This window comes from Dermacentor albipictus, chromosome 1 (genome assembly GCF_038994185.2).
Source record: "Dermacentor albipictus isolate Rhodes 1998 colony chromosome 1, USDA_Dalb.pri_finalv2, whole genome shotgun sequence".
NCBI classification, from domain to species: Eukaryota; Metazoa; Arthropoda; class Arachnida; order Ixodida; family Ixodidae; genus Dermacentor; species Dermacentor albipictus.
The window spans coordinates 125,563,802-125,583,639 of NC_091821.1; the positions used below are offsets into that span (position 1 = coordinate 125,563,802).

The 19,838-nt window shown below is 45.7% G+C and overlaps 1 protein-coding gene across 3 annotated transcripts in view; it reads left to right on the top strand.

Annotated features, from left to right (window-relative positions):
• The window catches only part of PH4alphaEFB (prolyl 4-hydroxylase subunit alpha-1), a 116,582-nt gene that overhangs the window by 16,468 nt on the left and 80,276 nt on the right, over positions 1–19,838 (top strand). For all 3 annotated transcript variants that reach the window (XM_065451156.2, XM_065451158.2, XM_065451157.2), the window contains exons 4-5: positions 2,250–2,420; positions 11,641–11,801. In XM_065451156.2, coding sequence (XP_065307228.1) covers positions 2,250–2,420; positions 11,641–11,801 — 332 coding nt within the window. The remainder of the gene's footprint in view (positions 1–2,249; positions 2,421–11,640; positions 11,802–19,838) is intronic.

Here is a 19,838-nt window from a genome sequence, read left to right on the forward strand (position 1 = left end):
GCTCTGGTGAGGGAGTGCGTTACCGGTTCTGGTCACCGGGATCAGGCCACACTCCAGGCCTGTTTATGCAATTTTTATCAACACGCGGATTTTTTTAATCCGGTGGAAAATTGCCGGCACCAGGATTCGAACCACGGACCTCTTGCACGCGAGGCGGGTGTTCTACCTCTACGCCACCGCTGCAACACTTCTGCAGTATCACAGATACTGCATTTTTACTGCAAAGCTGTGTAGGGCACTACTTAGCTTGCTTCAGCACAGCCTGTTTGCCCTGACTTCACCGAGCAGTAGGTACATAAGAGAGAGCACAGTGGGGCTAGATACACTCAAGATCAAAGGGGCTTCCAATCTTGTTCGTGTTCGTTACTCCAACTGTCCTGTATCACAGCTGTCGCTGGAAGAAGGGGGTGCTGTTGGAAAGAACACAAGGTGCACAGCTGAAAAAGATGTGACGTCGCATAAAACCTAACCACAACATAAAACCAGCCACACAGGATGCACTTGCATAGTTTCCAGGATAGCACCACCGAGGAAGTATGCAAAGTCTAGAGGAGCACCAAGAACAGCGAGCAGCAGCAGACTGAGCCTGGCAAGCACACACAGGGTACAGAAAAGACCTACCACAGCAAATAGGACTCCCACAGAAGAAACTGTGGGCAGGGCAGTGAATACTGTGCTGAAAAGACAGAAACAGGCAGAAGCAGCAGAACATATGACTTGAATTGGTTCAGCACTCTGGAAATGATGCACACGAGAAAAGAACAGAATAGATCCACTCTGTTTGATATGTGACCACTAAAGGTATGCACAGACCTGGGGTACTTTTCTTGTATTCAGCTCTCTTCAAGTGCACAGGTTTCTAGAATGGGAGGGCAGTCACAAAGACAGCATATGTAGGTCACCAATTGTCACATTATCAGTGATGTTGCTTTGTCTTAGATATTATATGACAGATTATTTTCAGCTGTAGTTCTGTGCTTCACATTTTACTGATACTGCATGCCATCAGGCTGCAGCTCCTATGTGGTCATCTTAGAGGTCAGTTTCTTGTGGACAAGTCTTGCATTTTTGACATCGTCCCGCTGTGGTGGCATAGTGGCTAAAGCATTGCACTACTAAGCCTGAAGGCGCAGGATCGAATCCTGGCCATGGCGGCCGCATTTTGATGGAGGTGAAATGCAATAACGCCCGTGTACCGTGCATTGGGTGCACATTAAACAACCCCAGGTAGTCGAAATCAATCCGGAGTCCCTCTCTACAGTGTGCCTCATAATCAAATAGTGGTTTTGGCATATAAAACGCCAGACTTTAATTTAATTTGTAATTTTAATTTTTGACATCACCACCCTTAGCCAGATGTTGAGCTGTGATGTGCAGTTTGTCTTATCAGTTCCTCCACAACAAAAGCAAAGCCTACATGAATATTTCTATTTTGTGTACTTTAAGTGCATCAACAGCTTGGGTATACTACTTGAGACCTTGATTTAGTCTTCTTAAGAATTGGAAAGGCCTAAATTAATTCTGCTGACTTCCTCCGACAGTGAGTAGATATTTCTTTTAAATGCAACAAATTTCATTCAAGCTGGTTCAGTAGTTGCCCAGTGAGATCATTTCTGCACATGACATGTCTGAATAGGGGAGGATCAAGCTAAAACTTACCTTTAAGATTTATGGTCATGTTTGCTCAAACTTTTCGTGTCGTAGCACCGACTACCAATTCACTTTTATTGCTGAACTTTGAAGGGGCTCCTTTTCGCTCTGCTTATTATTATGCTCATAGGTACCTCAAATACTCAGCAGCTTTTCTTTAACCTTGCACAAATCAGGGATCAGGTTTAATTACTTGAAAGGTATAAATGCTGAATATTCATGTACACAAATTTGTTACGTTACTGTGAAAAGCAGTGCGCCTCAGTGTGATGACAGAAACCATACAGTGGGCCTGTGGATATTTTTGGAATATTTGTTTTTTAATTTTCTTGTTCTTTTTGTTTCTAGTCTATTTTCTGTACTGTGAGTATTTTGTGAGTGAATTTAGTGAGCTACATAGCAAAAAGTTTTCTACACGTAGCTCAATCTAGTCACCAGGCGTTGGTGGTTTAGTGTAAGTTCTGTGGCTCTGGCATGAGTATGTTGCATAAATGCATACTTCGAACAGTAATGAATAAACCACCCAAAAAATGCAAAGGTAACCCTCTGTGCCTTTGATTATACTTGGATGATTTTGTCTTTTCCTACGCATACATCAGCAATGGTGGACAACATAACACGCTCTAGCAACCTGCGCTTCCCAGATGAGGAGGACCTCACAGGAGCAGCCGTTGCTTTGCTCCGACTGCAAGATACATACCGCTTAGACACAGCAAGCCTGGCAAAGGGCCGCATCCAAGGTGTTACCAGGCCATCCCCAGAACTTTCTGGTATGCAGCACTGTTTCGTTGTACTTATTTATTGTTTGCTGCTTGCTCTTCTTTTAGATACTTTCTTTTTTTCTTTTTATGTGACAGAATATGGGTTGTGGGATAGTCTTTGCCTCTTTCGTGAGCAGACAGACGCTTCATGCATGATTTCATTGAAATTATTTTGCTACAACTGAAATTTGTTTATCTAGGCCTTAGAGAGACACAAATGAAAGGTCTGACCAAAATCAAAGTTCAAACCATGCACCCCTTGGTCCTATGATAAGCATCTTCGGTATAGGTTGCAGGCTCTTTGGTTACTTCAAAGGCTCCGAGAAACTAATGGTTCACATGGAAAGTAGCTGCATGTCAGAAAGTAGGAGAAAAGGGACCAAACCTAAAGGTGCACTTCTTTAACTATGCACTCGTTGCAATGCTGCAGGATGGTGTGAGGTTGGTCGAGTTGGTACCTTAATATAACAACAAGTGGTTTAAGAACAGGACGATGGACAAGGAGGGCACATGACATAGGTGTTGACTTTAATCTGAAGCTTATTTTGCAGCATTCACGTTACACAAGTGGGAAGTGGAGAGCAGTACAAAAGCACACTAAAAACACAAAAAGAGTCAGCAGTGATATGGGTGTAGCATGTGCATTACAGGTTATATGAGCCACTGAGATGTGCAGCAGCTGAATCAACAAAGTGTTGATGAAGGAGAAGCTGCAGTTGTGTATCTGGAAGACCTGAGTAATTTCATGTCTTGCTGATGTACAGTGAAACCTCGTTAAAGCGTAGTTGGCCGGAGCTCGGAAGAAGTACATACTAAACGGTAGTACTGTTTAACCGAAGTAGCATGAGATCGTCCACTTACCTGTCAAAAACGGAACTCAGAGAGAGTGCAGTGAAAGGGAAAAAAAAACTTGCAGTATTTATTCACTTGGCACGACAAAAGTGTTATTTTTGTTTGATGCCGCGGCGGTTTCACAGCGACGACCACGGCCTCAAACTTACTGAAGCTGTAAGCCAGCTTTTCAGCCTGCTCCCTCTTTTCGGCAAACACTCCCATGGCAGATTCCTCATTGGCATTGCATATTCTCCGTGCACAGGCATGTTAGCGCTGCAGATGTCGCGGTGCACCTTTTTCATTGCGGGGTGCTGTTCATGTCGCGGGGATTGCATTCATGAGGCTGACGTAACGCGCACCTTCTGCCACTGTCGGGCCTGAATTGCCTTGCTGTCGCTTCCTGTGTCGTCCTTATCACTGTCGCTAGGCGACACTTTGGCAACAACAGAGGCAACGATGGTGAAAAGTCAAACCTCGTAGCTGACATATCTTTGCGGTCACAGCAGCGCTGCCGAGCAACTTCTTCGCATTCGAAGTGCCACACACTGTAGTCAACAGTAGACCCATGTCGCATGCCAGCGCTGACGTTCCGTGTCACATTCGATAGCACGAAGGATGTCTAATTTTTCTTCTAAGCTGAGCACCCAGCATCTTTTATATCTGAGTTTTGGCATGATGCGAGTTCTCTCTTGCACGACGCCACAACGCTCTCTGGCGCGGCGCCGGAATGATGTTGATGTTGATGTGGCTTCACGCACAAACGCACAGGGCACTTGGAGGCCGTCGTGCTGATTTCTGAGGCTTGTTGTTCTGCCGGGCCACCCGATGGAGACGACGCACAGCTGTGCTTGCGCAACAAAAAGTGGAAACACTATGTGTTAACCAATAACTACACAATAAGCTGGTACGGTTTATGTGGATACAAAACACATTATTTTCAATGGCCGCTGAATTGGGGATTTGACTTTACTACTTTTCAAACGAAACTACTCTTGAACCCTTTGAGGGTCGAATTATTTTGAAAAAAACTTTCCCAGGTGGTCAGATTACTTTATTGCAGATCTTGAATGTACAAGATGTATAAAGTCGGGAATAAATAGTAAAAAAAAATTAGGAACAGTATTTTGGTGTCAGCATCACTCAGAACTGCAAAATGTACAATAGTATTTCAGAGTGTGGTACTCCTTGAAACATGGGTCTCCGCACAGCGCCTTATCGCAGTCTGCACACATAAAATGCGTGTATGTTCTTCTCTTGAAACGACGAGTTGTGTTGGCGCACACATGACATCTTCTCTGCGTGCGGCTACCTTGGGCAGAGGTCTGAGGCACCCTCTCACGTAAGCGCGCTGCCGCAGAGAGCGAGAATACCTCGCGAGCGGCGGTGATAAACAAGCTAAGAGCAGTGCCAATCAAGATAGAAATCAACTTCCGCCGCCCCTGCGATAGCGTGCCGACACAGAGAAAAATTACATTTCGCGTGCCTCCGTTGCAATCACGTGTAGGAACTGAAACCGCGAAAGCGCGTTGCCGCTGAGAGCGAGAACACCTCGCGAGCGGCAGTTATAAACAAGCTAAGAGCAGCGCCAATCAAGATAGAAATCAACTTCCACCGCCTCTGCAAGAGAGTGCAGACAAAGAAAAAAATGACGTTTCGCGCACCTCCGTTGCGATCACGCGGCGAAACCGAAACCGCAAAAGGGTGTTGCCACAGTCTGCGCGACGCGCTGAAGCTAGAAATCAGTTCTGTTTACCTCCCCAAGAAGGTAGCACAAATATCAAACGCTTCTTGCAAGTCCTAAGAGGTGGCGGCACCTCCCAGTAAGCATGCATCGTCATTATGGCGCGAAATTTCAAACGGAGGGTCAAAACCGTATCCGTACAGCAAAGACCTTGCGGGACAGAAAACCGCCGCCGTACATGTACGGCAAAAACCTTCAAAGGGTTAAGTGGGTACGGTTTAATGAGGTTTCACTGTACATGCTTTCTAATGGTGTACACTTGAGTGAAAAACTTGCACCCACAAGAGTGGCAGTTCAGGGCCAGATTGTTGCATGTCTTCAACTTGACATTGTTTGCATGCTCTATGTGTCATTCACTCCTTTCCACCGCCTAATTTTTGCACTGCTTGCCACCATGTAGTTACACTAGCTAATTTAAAAATGTATTTTTTTTGTAAACTTTGGTGGGGTGCACTTTTAAAACGTGGACAGAGTAAGGCTCAAAATGAAACAAATGTGAGTGCTTCTAACAACTGAAGTTTTTTGAAACATTCCATGTTCACATATACAGTAAAACCTCGGTTATTCAGATTTCATGAAACCAAAAAAAAATCTCAAATTAACCGAATGTCAAATTATAGAGAGTATCAAGAAAACAATAAACAAATGGTTACTATGTTAGCACGCTAGTATTTACTGTATGAATGGGTAAATCCTGTTTCTATTCTGTACAAAAGCAGTGCGGAAGCTGCAATTCTTGTCATCTGATGACTGATTGGCTCTCACAGCAGCGAAGGTCTCGTGACTTCCTTTGCAGCACATACTTTCATCTGAGAGGCGCTTTTCACTACTGTGCACACGTACCAATTATTTTTTTTTGCCAATGAGCGATGTAGCCGGTGCTTTTCATCCTGGACAATGTTGCCCAGAGTCAAAACAAAACAACTGTTTGCTACTCGCATATTTTTCCATTTTGGCACAAGTTAGATCAGACACCCTGTATACGTCATCGTACAACCACCTGGTGCGTCCTGTCTCACTCGCAAGTTAAAAAGCAAATTTCTTTTCCATCAAGCGATCGGATGGTGTGCTGAAACACTTGGCCCCTTTGCTGATTATGGCTTTCACTTCTGTAATTTCATGCGTGCATTTATCTTTACAGTGGCTCATTATGCGGCAGTTTAAAAACAGCGGTGAGCAACTAGTCATTGCATTATATTGACAGGTTCCCATCTCTGTGAAATGCAACATTTTGTTTGTTCTCTCTTAGCCAGTCATTTAGACATGCCAGACGGGCTGGTGCATAGTTTACGCCACATGACAGTGGTATACTGTAGACCAATCCTGTGCAGGGCACAAATTGTTTGTAGTGCACGTTGGGCACCCTCTCTGCTTTTTTGTAGTCAGGGTAAGTTAGCCAACATTGGCGGTTTAGCTTCTTCGGTGCCGAAAATGCCACCTTCACACTCATCATGCTGGCAATATCCTACATGTATGTATGTGCGGAATTATCACCAGCTTCTGCTTGTTCCTGAATGCGTTCGTAGGGATGTCACCTGGGTTCCGCACTTTCTTTACGACGTTGCTTGCGACTGAGATGAGCACCTGCTCTGGATAGCCTGCCGGCTTTAGACAACCTGCCTGTTCTCGTAGACTTGTCTTGGCGGCATGACAACAGGACTTTTGAACAGCATTTGCAAAACATAGGTCAGCAGTAGCTCGCTTAACCAATTTTAGGTGTGAATAATTCTATGGCAGGAGTAATTTGTTATTTCAGGGATGAAAAGACCAATATGCATGTTTGTCATTAAATGTTATTCAAAGATCGAGAAATAGCAAGGTGTTGTCAACTAGTGGTTTGTGGGTTAACATGAGGGAGCAAAGCAATTCCAGAAGATTCGTAAAATTTTCAGCCCGGGTCAAGGCTGCCAATACATTGCGATGACTGTGGTCGCTCATCGCTGTTTTCAAACTGGTTAAAAGGGTAAACAAAGACCCGGGGCATTTCGCCGACCAAATAAAGATTGAAAAAAAAAGAAAACGTTTCGGTGCCCCGGGTTTTCGTTTACCCTTTTAACCATGTTTCATCCCGACCAGACGGGCTTCCGTCAAACACTGAACTTCGTTTTCAAACTGCTGCATGACCCGCTACCATAAAAATAAATGCACATGTGTAATTATAGAGGTGAAAGCCATAATCAGCGAAGGAGCCAAGTGTGTCAGCACACTATTCTGTTCTGTTAAAGGAAAAAGAAATTTGCTTTTTAGCTCGTCAGTAAGATAGGACACATCACATCGCTGTACAGTGGTGTGTGTGTGTGCGCATGCGTGCATGTGTGCGTGAACATGGAATGTTTCAATAAACGTCAGTTGTCAGAAGCACTCCCGTTTGTTTATTTCTGGGCCTTGCTCTGTCCCTCTCTTAAATGTGCATCCCGCTGCAGTATGTAATTCCAGCTCACCCAGTAAGCAGCACTGTTTTGTAACATGCCCAAGCATTTGTGGGCTTGGTAAGATGAGGAGTTTAGTGCTGATTTGAAATTTATTTCATTTTATTTGTAGTACTGCCAGTCTCAGTGAGACCAAAGCAGGGGGGCACAGTTTTACAAAAAGAAACAGACAAGTCATGCTACATGGTACAGTAAAAAAAAGAAAGAAAAGAGAAAAAGCTTCCTTAACTACTGCAGAAATCACCAATGACAATGTGAAATGCAATACTTTTGGTTGGTATAACAATATCGCTCAGTAAGAATTATAGTATTACTAGAATTTATATAAAAAATAGCGAATAAATGACCCGTGTAAGTTTAGAGAAGTTATACAGCTAACAGATAACCGCAAAGAAGTGACCAGTTTGGGGCTTGAAATGCAGAAATTCCACGCACAGAAATAAGTATTACAGTTAAGATATGTGGGTGTGTTGAGTGGCGTCTTCTGTGTTCGATGTCTCTAGTAGGTTGATGAACAATGAAAGTGACGGAAAGGAAACTATGTCTGAGTGGAGGAGATTCCATTCTTTGATCACACGTGGGAAAAGTGAAAACTTGAATGTGTCATTGCAAACACTGTACTGGTTTAGTGTAAATGGGTGCTTTTTTCGCTATAGACATGATGTAGACAAAGTAAGTACTTAGCTCGGTCTATCTTATAACTGCTGTGCATTAGTTGGTTCTTGGCAGCATGAGAACATGCCACAAGTGTGCATGTGGGCCATTCTGTGAAATCATGCTTTAGTGCTTGGATTCCATTTTTGCTTTTTATTATTATTATATTACTACGTTAATTATCATTATTATATATTATTATATAAATAGTATTATTCACATAATTTTGCTCAGTCGGAATTCAGTAGTAATGCTTATGAGCATTTTTCCCAAGTCTCAGATTAAATAGAGCAGTATAACTCAAAACACCTGGTATTGACCATGTTTTCATGAAACTATGCGCTTCCTGTTTGCTGTTGAAAATGAAAGAGAGAGGCCTGAAACCAGGATGTTGAAGTGAACAAAAGAGAGCTGTTCGCTGCATAGAAAATCTGGAACCAACTGAACACACTGCGCCATATTTTATAAAGCTTAAATTGCTTACTGTTAACCAACTTTTTAATCTGAAGCTCGCCTTGTATATTCGCAAGGAAATTGGAAATCAATTGACTGGTTATATGGCTCAGTGCTACCCTACTAATGTTCCCTATGATCTCCGACACGAGCGATTTAGAATACCGTTATTCAGAACCATTTACGGTAATCAAACATTGCTCTACCTTATACCGAACTTTCTCCGCAACAATAGTCATATCCACGAACTTATTGAAAACTGTACTTCTATCCACAGTTTAAAGAAAAATGTTACAATTTACTTACTGTCTGGTGCTCTGTCCTAAATAAGTTCTTGAGTTTAAAAAAAAAACCTTTTTATTGTTCTATAACCTCTGTGTTCTGCTGCGTTTTCTAACAGTTATACATTGTTAGGAATTATGTTACATTTTGTATAACGCTTGCACAAACCTTGTACTTTTTAATATGTTGCCATTTATGTACGCGTTTGTGCTTCTTATGGGTTGTTGCCGTTGCATTATTGTGAGATTCCGTTACCCAATTTAAAATGCCTAATCACGATATTACCTCTGTTCATGAAAATCTTTTTGTGGCGCTTTAATGTACAAAGCCATTGTTTTTCCTTTTTTTTATTCTCACTGCTTCTGAGCAAATGCATGGGTGGAGGGACCTTAGTCAGGCAGAGCTCATCTGCCTTTTAGTCCTTTCAACCCAGGCAATGTATGTCTGAATAAACAAACTGAACTGAACTGAACTGAACTCTAACCTCAGCCAAGAAAAATGCCTGAACGAGAATTTCGATTGGAACTCAACGTGAACTGACCCCAAACTGGAATTCTTGCATGTTGCATGCGCAGCCTCCTAAGAGCATCGAGTGTCTGTCCCACATGAATCACGGTTGTGCCCAAGTTAACAAAGGACAGGCTTTGAAAGACAAAAAGGACATCCCCCTGTCTTGTAGCACGAAGCTGCAAAGGTAACCCACATGGGTTTCTCAGAAACAAAGATTCGCTGTTGAAGAAAAATTCGTCCTGGTCCGAGATTCGAATCCGAAACCAACACCTTTCTAGGGTGGTCGCTCTACCATCTGAGCTAACTGGGAGGGTAGCAGATCACAGAGTGAGGGCAAAATAATTGACAACTTGAAGCACTGGGACACTGAATATGGCAAATCAGTTTGCGGAAGCTTATGAGGTGGAGAAAATTTTATGAAAGGGTCAAATGACATCCACCTGTCTATACAGGTTTTTCATAAAGAGAGCATCACAGTTGAATAATAATTCATCCTGGTCCAGTATTGCTTTCCAGACATTGCAGTATGCATAGAAAATAAGGGGTTTTTCAAAATGTCTAAGACTAGTTTACATAATTTATTTTTTTAAATATTTGTCACTTGTCAAATCTGTGCGTGTGCTTTATGTTATGATTATTTTATCATTTTTTTATTTTTTTATGTATTCACAACAGTTTTTGAAAGCATGCACTGTTTTACCTCTAAATTTTGATGTCTCATTTCAGTAGGAAAAAAATCACATAGTAATTCAGTTATCATCATGAACGTCTTGTTTACAAAATAAATACCAAATTTCACATGTTTCAACCACTCGTTAAATATTTAACTTTACTATCTGCAGCTTTGGTAAGGATCAGGATTAAAAATAATGTGAAAAAAGAGTAGTGCAGGGTCTGACATGTTCAGGTGCCGTACCAGCTGGCGTACACGGCAGCGATGCTACCGCCTAAAAAGCCAAATTTTGTGTGCAAGCTTGCCCTACCTATATAATTATAAATTTCTATGCTTTATATTCATGTAAAGACATCAGTTGCTCTTTACCACGTGCCTGTAAGTCCACTTCTGCCTCTTCTTGACAAAAACTTATGTATGCAAAGGAGACGTTGTGTTGCATGCATCATGGGGCACGTCAGTGTCGGTGGTGGGAACTGCTGCGAACTGGTTTGCAAACTATCGAGATTTTTTATTCTGTCAAATCGGTACAGAACTCAGACAAGATAGGAGGAAACTCGACTGTTTCGCCTTCCCTGTTTGACACCCTGCCCTAAACCACCTTCACATAAAAATTTCGTTCTCTACTGACAGTTCTAACGCACTGTGTGAGGAACATTCTACTGCAAGAATTTTTCTAAAAGGCATAGTAGCAGTAGCTGAGCTACAAGCACATCTTAAATATCTATTGTGCAAGCTATTGCCAGGTATGTGTACAGAGCTTAGCGATTCAAACACAATATCGGTAGCGCACTATGCCGGCACTCGTGCCATCGGTGAGTGATGGGGAAACTGGCTAATGCATTGTGGTATAGGATAATGGTGTGTGTATTCGTGACGCTTGGGGACTGCATTTGGCCCCCAAGCAGTTACTCAGTGCTGATCATTGGCACTACAAGTGCCGGCCACCATGTTGTCTAAGTAGTATCATGCGTGAATCTCTGAGCACTGTACATAGGTCAGGAAGTGTTTGGCTATATTTTCATAAATGACTGCCATTATAGTGCACTTTGTGTCATAATTTAGAAGTATATGGTCAATCATAAAAGATTGTTAATTAGAAATTTGACCTTGCAAAATTTTTGAAGTAGCAAAATTTATTAATTTCTTTAGAATGCTTCCATAGAATACACTGAATTTTTTGAGTAAGTTTGGAGGGGCTCATGTGACTACAAAAATATAGTCTTAACAGCTTAGCTATATAATTGTTGCCCAAATTTTTTTGTTTGAAATCCCCTTTGCAGATGCCCATTTATAGCATGCTACCCAACAGGTCTGCTTCTTGAAGCATATAAAACTGCAATATAACAAATAGACAGAGGCCTGTTAGAGTAGCAGAATGGATGACAGAGCAGATGAAATGCAGTTGGAGGTTAATTGGAGGTGGTTTGGAGATGAGTTGATGAAATCAAATTTGTAGGTGTAGGATGAGTCGGGTTGACATAGGACAGACGTTAATTAGAGATACATTGAGTGTTTTTGTCTATAAGTGGACTAAATACGCTGCTTCCAGAGATGATGACGATGTTTACTCAACATTGCTTATAATCATAGTATACTTCTTTCTACAGTGTTCTGGCTATACTTTATGCCTTCAAATTTCCCTATCAACAGCGGGTGACTGCTTTGAACTGGGCAGGCAGTCATATAACAATGAAGACCACTACCATACAGTATTGTGGATGCAAGAGGCACTCGACAGGGTTGATGAAGAAGTGGACAAAACTGCTGACAGAACTGAAATTTTGGAGTACCTGGCCTTCTCCACTTTTCAGGTGGGCCTCTCCTTTTCTGATTTGGATGTTACTGGAAAAAATTAAAAAAAAACTATACTTGAGGAAAATAGTCACATATTGAGCAAAAATATCCAATCATGTACCTTCCCACTTGTTTTAATAAAACATTTTGCGCATTTTTTTCAAGCTGGCAGCACAATTTCAATCGGAAGTGTCTCAAGATGTATGCGTGTCACGAAGCTGTGTGGCTTCGAGTTCAGGTTATTTAAATAAATAAAAACACGATGATAAAAGTCATTGGAAACGATGAAGCCACTTGTAAAGGCACACGGCAAACAAGCTATATTTAAAGCACACAGGACAAGCAAATGGAAAACACACAAGAAAGAAAGTTATATCATGAGAAGCCAACGACCAAAGACACCAAGGACAACATAGGGGAAATTACTTGTACTTACTGATTGAATTAAAGAAATGGTAAAGTAATGGTCGTTTCCCACTTGTGGCAAGTTGTTTTTTCATCCACTTTCATTGCCATTAATTTATCATGTCTTTAATTAATTAGTAAGTACAATTAATTTCCCCTATGTTGTCCTTTCCTTGATGTCTTTGTTTGTTGGCTTCTCATGATATGATTAATAAAAATCGGGCCCATTGGTTACCCCCCTTTCGTCTTGTTCATTACATAATGATGGTCTCGAATCTGGCAACATTGATGCCTTCAGGTAGCATGTGTGGGTTTATTGGCCAGTTGCCTTCACCCAAAAAAGATCACATACTCGTGACACCTGCTGCAGAAAGGATGTTCCACATCCACTGCCAAGGTTTTGAGTGGTGGCGCTAGCTAACATTCCCAAGGTTAGTTCTAGTAGTAAAGCATAAAAACCAAAGAAGGTGAATGGGAAAACAGCGCCGCAGTAGCTCATTTGGTTAGAGCATCGCATGTGTAATGCGAAGACGTGGGATCGTTCCCCTCTGCGGCAAGCTGTTTTTTGTCCACTTTTACTGCCATTAATTTATCATTTCTTTAATTAATTAGTAAGTACAAGTAATTTACCCTATGTTGTCCTTGATGTCTTTGTTTGTTGGCTTCTCATGATATTATTAATAAAAATCGGGCCCCTTGGTTAACTGCCTTTCTTCTCGCTCAAGAAAGAAAGTTCTAGTGCATGCAAGTGTTCAAGGTCCACGAAGAGCGTTCACCAGTGAAGTGGGCACAATGTACAGTCAGGGTGATGAGCACTCAAAAAGTAGATTGGAGCATGTCTTAGATATTGAGCTCAGCACTGCGTCGATCCTTGTGTATTTCGGCAACAGCTGGATGCCCTGTCGATGTTCACTGGCCAGAGCTTGGTTCAGGTACTAGAGACGCCGGGCACGCCTGGGTTGGGCACCCTTACGGCATTCACCAGCCGCAGGCTTCGGAAGGGACTAGATGAGGTGCCTGTGTCCAGGTGGAAGCCATTTGAGGTAGCCTGTTGAGGAAGCCTGTTGAGAAGCTTGGTTGAGGTATTGGAGATGCCAGCCAGGCCTGGGGTTGGACACCCTTACAGCATTCACCAGCCGCAGGCCTCGGAAGGGACTAGATGAAACACCTGCATCCAGGTGAAAGCCTGTTGCAACCACAGGCTGAGAGCTCAAGTGGCCACTACCCCCGAACACTGGATGCCACCTTCCATCTCCTGCCATATCTTCCGTGATCGCCGGCTTCTCCTTAAATGCTCACTGCTTCTTTTTCTTCTGCTTCGTTTGGAGGGTGCTGATTGGTTCTGATTCTCATGAGCCGCATGCTGCAGCTTTGCGGCAACTTCATCCTTGACAAATTTTTGTTAGTGCACATGCACCAGCATTCTGCGTCATCGTCATCATCGTAGTGTCAGCACCACACTGCACCCACACACATCGTGATATGTGTCCCACCTTCAAATTCTTTTCAGAAAAAATAAAACTCAGAGTTTCACCCGAAAGGCGAAGCACCAGTTGCGATAGCAAATTATTAGATAGCTATACGAAGTAAGGATAGTAGTTTTATCAGCCGTATGAACTTGTAAACATTCACTTACTAACTAAATTAACAATGATATAATGTGTAAGCACAACTAAATGTGGACGTAGAAAGAAACACACGCACAGAGACAGCGCTGTCTCTGTGTGTTTTTTTTCTTCTACATCCTCGTTCAGTTGCGCTCACACATTCTATCATGGATTCAAACACACTAGCCCACCAACATGTTTCAACTAAATTAACAAGCATGGTGCCATGCATGCACAGGTCAACATGAACACGTCTCGCTCAATGAGTGCACATTAGCACATCAGGCAGCGGACACATCAGCACCTACAGGCAGCATGCACTGAAGAAATGCTGCTGCATGCGTGGAGTGCCGTTGCTCTGTATCCAGTGCTGAGTTATGCAAAATCTTGCAAAAGTTGTTGTCACAATCTTCTCAGTTTCGTGAACGAGGGAGGGCTCGAGGCACCCTGTCAGAGTGACGCTCTTCAGCGTGGTGGGGGTGAACAATGACTAACCACGAGCAGCTGTGCTCGTCGGTGTTTATTTGGTGCGGTAACCAATGTTGCCCAACGAGCCTAGCAGGCCAACGAAGATTATGCCCGAAGGGGCGTCACATGCTTGTCACACCCCTTACCGCCAGTTTGTTTGTTCAATACAAACAAAATATGCCCAGGCGCAATTTATAAAAAACATAAGTTCACGCCTGGTCGAGGCTCCGCCACCGTCCCAGCCAGGTCGACGGCGCCTGTTAACCAGGCGAGTAATGATCCGGTGGCCTCTGCGGTCGAGTACTTCGTCTGGGCACCGGTGTTGACAGGCCAGGTGTGGCAACACCGGGTGCTGCCTGAGCCAGCCTCGCTTCGTCCGAAGGGTCTGTTTGACTGGCCTTGAGAGTGGCACTGGACTTCACACCGGCTCAATGGGTGCCACACAACTGGCAATGCTTGCCGCATCCGAGGGGGGCGGTGCTTCACTGGCAGCAGCTGGTGTTGCCGTTGGTCTCTTTGTGGGCTGGACTTCTGAAGTGGCAGTCGAGGGTGCAAGCCAAGTCCCGAGGCGAGGCCTATCATGGTCGGCATGCCGGTGCCGTGTGGTTCTGTCCTGCGTATGGACGAGCAGCGATGAGGTGCTGGCAGGAGATACAACCTGCCTGGCAGACCAGGGTGGGCCAGAACGGACCTGGTGAAGACTGCAGCTCCCGACTCTGGCAAAGGCCCGGGACAGCACCTTCGGTCAGCAGGCAGCTTCTGCTTCAGCTGTTTCAGAAGCGCTGTGGACCGGAGGTCAGGATGCAACACGTCCAAGGGTGTCTTGACCATCTGACCCAGCAGGAGCTCACTGGGGGCACAGCCAATGACATCGTGGGGCATGGTCTGGTACTGGAGCAGTACCCGGGCAACCTGCGTCTGGAAATCCCCAGCTTGGCTCTTCTTGAACTTTCCCTTGATGGTCTGCATGACCTGCTCGGCTGCACCATTTGAAGCAAGGTGATATGGCGGAACCATCATCCGGCGGATTCCGTTCTTCGTCAGCCAGGCAAGGTACTCTGTACTGGCAAAAACGGGACCATTGTTGGACACAATGACATCCGGCAACTCCTGGGCAGCGAAGACCTGTCGCAGCGCCGCAATGATCGCGCCTACTGATGGAGTGGTGACAGGTAGAACTTCCACCCACTTCGAGAAGGCATCCACCACCACCAGGAAGTAATGGCCCTTGAAGGGCCCCCCAAAATACACATGCAGGTGGGACCAGGGTCTCTGTGGGAACGGCCAGGGGGTGATTTCTACATGACGTAACGCCTGCTGATGCTCCTGGCAGACTTGGCAGTTCTGCACCATGTAAGCGATGTCCTGGTCCAAGCCAGACCACTTAACGTGGGACCGGGCCACCATCTTTGTCTTTTCCACGCCAGGATGACCTGCGTGCAGCAACTGCAGGACCCTGGACCGGAGACATTGTGTGATCACCACCCTGGAACCCCACAGTAGGCAGCCCTGCTGCAGGCCCAGCTCAGTGGCCTTGTGGCTATAGGCCCACTGAACCAACTCCTCCCCACGGGACACCGCCTTGACCACCTGGGACAGGACTGGGTCTCGGCTGGTCGCCTGCGGCACCGCAAATCTGGAGAGTACCTCCCAGTATGCGTGCTTGATAGATAGATAGAATAAACTTTAATGTCCAACGGAGAAGGTGATCTACCCACCCCCTGACACGCAGGTCAGGGGGCGAGTGCCGCCGCCTCAGATGCAGGCTGGGAGGTCTTGGGTCCCAGCAGCCTCTTCAGCCAGTTGGACGAGCCGGAGCTGGAGCTCAGAGTCCGAGCTGCGCAGCAGGGTCTCCCAGGTGTCTCTGCTACCTATTTTGTGCGTTCCCCCGGGAGAGTACGGACATTCCCATATTATGTGGTCGAGGGTCCCTCTCGCCCCACAAAGATTACACTTATCGCTCCTGGCCTCGGGGAACATGTGGTTCGCCATAACCGGGTGCGGATATGTATAAGTTTGTAGTCGTCTCCATGTGACTGCTTGTCTGTTGTTTAATTTTGGGTCTGGCGGGGATACCAGTCTACGAGCCAATCTATAATGCTGCGTGATCTCCCCATATTTTAGCATGCGCTCTCCGCTCCCTCGGTCATCGAGGGGCCCCGTAGCGGCTCGGCGGTAGAGATCTCGAGCCAGCTCGTGGGCCGCCTCGTTGCCGGGGACGGCTTCGTGCGCCGGAGTCCAAATTATGTGAATTTTTCTGTCTAGCTTTCTCTGGCCTAGGATTCTGGCCGCTAAGGGCGAGATCCTTCCCTTGCTAAAATTTTGTATGGCAGTTTTGCTGTCACTGATCACAAATTTCGCGTCCGTTCCAGCGCAAGCTAATGCGATCGCAATTTCCTCGGCAACTTCTATGTTGCGCCCGCGCAGAGTGACAGCGGTCACGGGAATACCCCGGCCGCTGACTGCCGTTGCCACCGTAAAACTGCCGCTACCTCCCGCCGCGTCTACATAGGCCACCTCATGCTCCGAGATATTACCGAATCTAATTTTTAATGCTTCGGCTCGTTTATGCCTCCTGTCTTTGTTATCTTCCGGGTGCATGTTTTTTGGCAGAGGGGGGATAATCAGATTTTTTCTAACTTCCCTATCTACTTCCACCTTTTGGGTGGGGCCTCTGTCCGGATTTATTCCAACTTTGGCCAATATGGCTCTTCCTGTCTTCGTGGTGCTAAGTCTCTCAATTTGAGAGGTTCGCACCGCTTCCGCCAGTTCTGCCCATGTGTTGTGCACTCCTTGAGCCATCAGTCTCTCTGTTGATGTACACATGGGCAGTCCCAGCGCTCGTTTTACGCATTTTCTCATTGGAGAATCAATCTTTTCTCTTTCCACCACTTTCAAATCGAGATATGGCGTTGCATAGCTCACCCGGCTGAATATGTACGCCTGTGTTAGCTTAATTAAATTTTTTTCCTTTAGCCCTCGGCCTTTGCTGGCCACCCGCCTAATTAGGCTCAGGGTCTGTAATGCGTGATTATGCAGCCTCTTGACGGTCTCGCCGTTGTGGCCGTGTGACTGGAGAATCAGGCCCAAGATTCTAATTTGCTCGACTATTGGTACCTCTTTACCCGCCACCTTAATTTTGATGTCCGACGGTGCCTTGCACCTTAAGTGTTTCGGATTGTATATAAACAATTCTGATTTCTGCGGTGAGCATGCTAGGCCTCTCTCGGCCGCGTAACCAACTATGATGTCGGTGGCGGCCTGGAGCAGGCTTTCGACGGCTGAATCACTTCCCCGGTTGACCCAGAGGGTGATATCATCCGCATATATACTAAATTTTAATCCCTCGAGCTTTGCCAATTGCTCGGGGAGTTCTCTCATAGCCACGTTGAAGAGTAGGGGAGACAGCACTGATCCTTGGGGCGTACCCTTACTCCCTAGCTCAATTGTGGGGGATTCCAGCGTTTGGAACCTCATGCAAGCAGTTCTTCCCGTCAGGAAGTCCCTGATGTATCGGTATGTCCTGGTACCAACATTAATCTTGTTCAGCCCTTCCAGGACCGCCTCATGCTTTACGTTGTCAAAAGCCTTCGTGAGGTCCAGTCCCAGAATTGCTTTTGCATCTTTAGACCTTGAGTCTATTATATCATGTTTGATTTGGAGCATGACGTCCTGCGTACACAATTGAGGTCGGAACCCGACCATCTCATGTGGCCACAGATCGCCCTGCTCCATGAAGCCCATCAGTCTGGTCTGGACGACGTGCTCCATCAATTTCCCCACGCATGAAGTTAAGGAAATTGGCCGTAAGTTTTCCAATTGCGGAGGCTTCCCGGGTTTTGGTATTAAAATAATGCTTGCCGTCTTCCACTGTTGTGGGAGCTCGCCTTTTTCCCAACATTCCTGCATGTACTTCGTTAGATAACTAATGGAATCATCGTCTAAGTTTCTGAGCATTTTGTTCGTTACCCCGTCAGGGCCTGGAGCCGATTTCGTTCCGAGTCTTACAATCTCTGCTCGCACTTCCGCTTCTGTGATGGGGGCGTCCAACGCCTCGTTAGGCGCTCCACCATAGTCGGGTAGTGGAGTTCGCGATGTTTCCCCCACGAACGTCTCAATTAATTTCTTCATGAAATAATCATCGTTCCCTACGAACGCGTGCCTAGCTTTTGCCAATCTTATACCGGATTGAGTTTTCGAGCTTGCGGGGTCCAACAAGTGCCGGAGGATGTTCCACGTCTTGGAGAGGTGCATGCTCCCCTCCATTTCGTCACACTTGTTGGCCCAATTTTGTTCGCATAATGTAAAAGTATAATCTTCGATTTCCTTATTATGCCTAGCAATCCTTCTTCTGAGGTTGCGGTGCTTGAGCATGAATACTTCAGCAGACTCTGGAACAGCAGCAGGCACCTCTGGCAGGGGCAGGCGGCTCAGTGCATCAGAAGGTCCCACGTCCTTTCCCGAATGGTAGACCAGCTGGTAGTTGCAGGCTGCCAGCCTCAAGGCCCAGCGTACCACTCGAGGTGATGCCTGCATGGGAACCGCCTTGTCAGGTCCATGACCGCCTTGATCTTCTGGTCCCACAGGTACTGGTGAAAGCGCTCAACCCCAAACATGAGGGCCAGGTCTTCCTTGTCCAACTGGCTGTAACGTTGCTCTGCAGCATGAAGCCGACGAGAAGCAAACGACACAGGGCGTTCCTGGCCATCCTTGTTCCGTTGCGCCAAAACGGCTCCATGCCATACCGCAATGCATCTACGGTCAAGACGACAGGCTTGGCCGGATCGAAGTGTACCAGCACTGGAGCCTTGGTTATTAGTTCCTTGCTGCACTGAAAGGCCATGTCCTGCTCCTTCTTCCAGACCCACTGCTGACCATATCGAAGCAGAAGATGGAGTGGCTGTAGGTGCGCCGACAGGTTTGGCAGGAAATTCCTGTAGAAGTTGATGAGGCCGAGGTAGCCCTGAATCTCCTTCTTGTTCTGGGGCCTAGGTGCCTTGAGCACAGCATGAACCGATGTTGTCCACCGAGCCTGGCAGGCCACAGAGCCTGGGGGGGGGATAACGAAGGTTATGCTCGAGAGGGTGTCACATGCTTGTCACAGTTGTCGTATCTCCGAAAGCAATTGACTGAGAATACTGCTCCACGGCAATGCTGCCACTGCTGATCGACACATGCGGTGCACTTTGTACTGTTGGCAGTGCAATTCTATATCCTCGAGGAGTGCTTGCCAAAGTAGGCCAACGAAATTTGGACGGCAAAGTTTCGTTCTGTGATGCCTTACTTACCTGTGCTGTCTCGTTTCGCAACAACGAAATTCTTGCGAAGGTGAATTTTTTCACCCTTCCCGCCAGTTTCGTTATTGCAAGGTTCAACTGTACAAAATAAGGTGTCCAGAAATTGATGAAGAGCAGGCTTCTGTTGAAAAGAGCATGTGAGGGAATGGTGACTTCACTGTCTGCTCTTGAGCTCCACATGCTGTGCACGACTGCAAAATCTGGCTGAGATATTCACAGCAGTCTATGCTATCCGCAGATTTCATTTCTTTCACCAAGCCTGAGAGGTAGTTAGGAC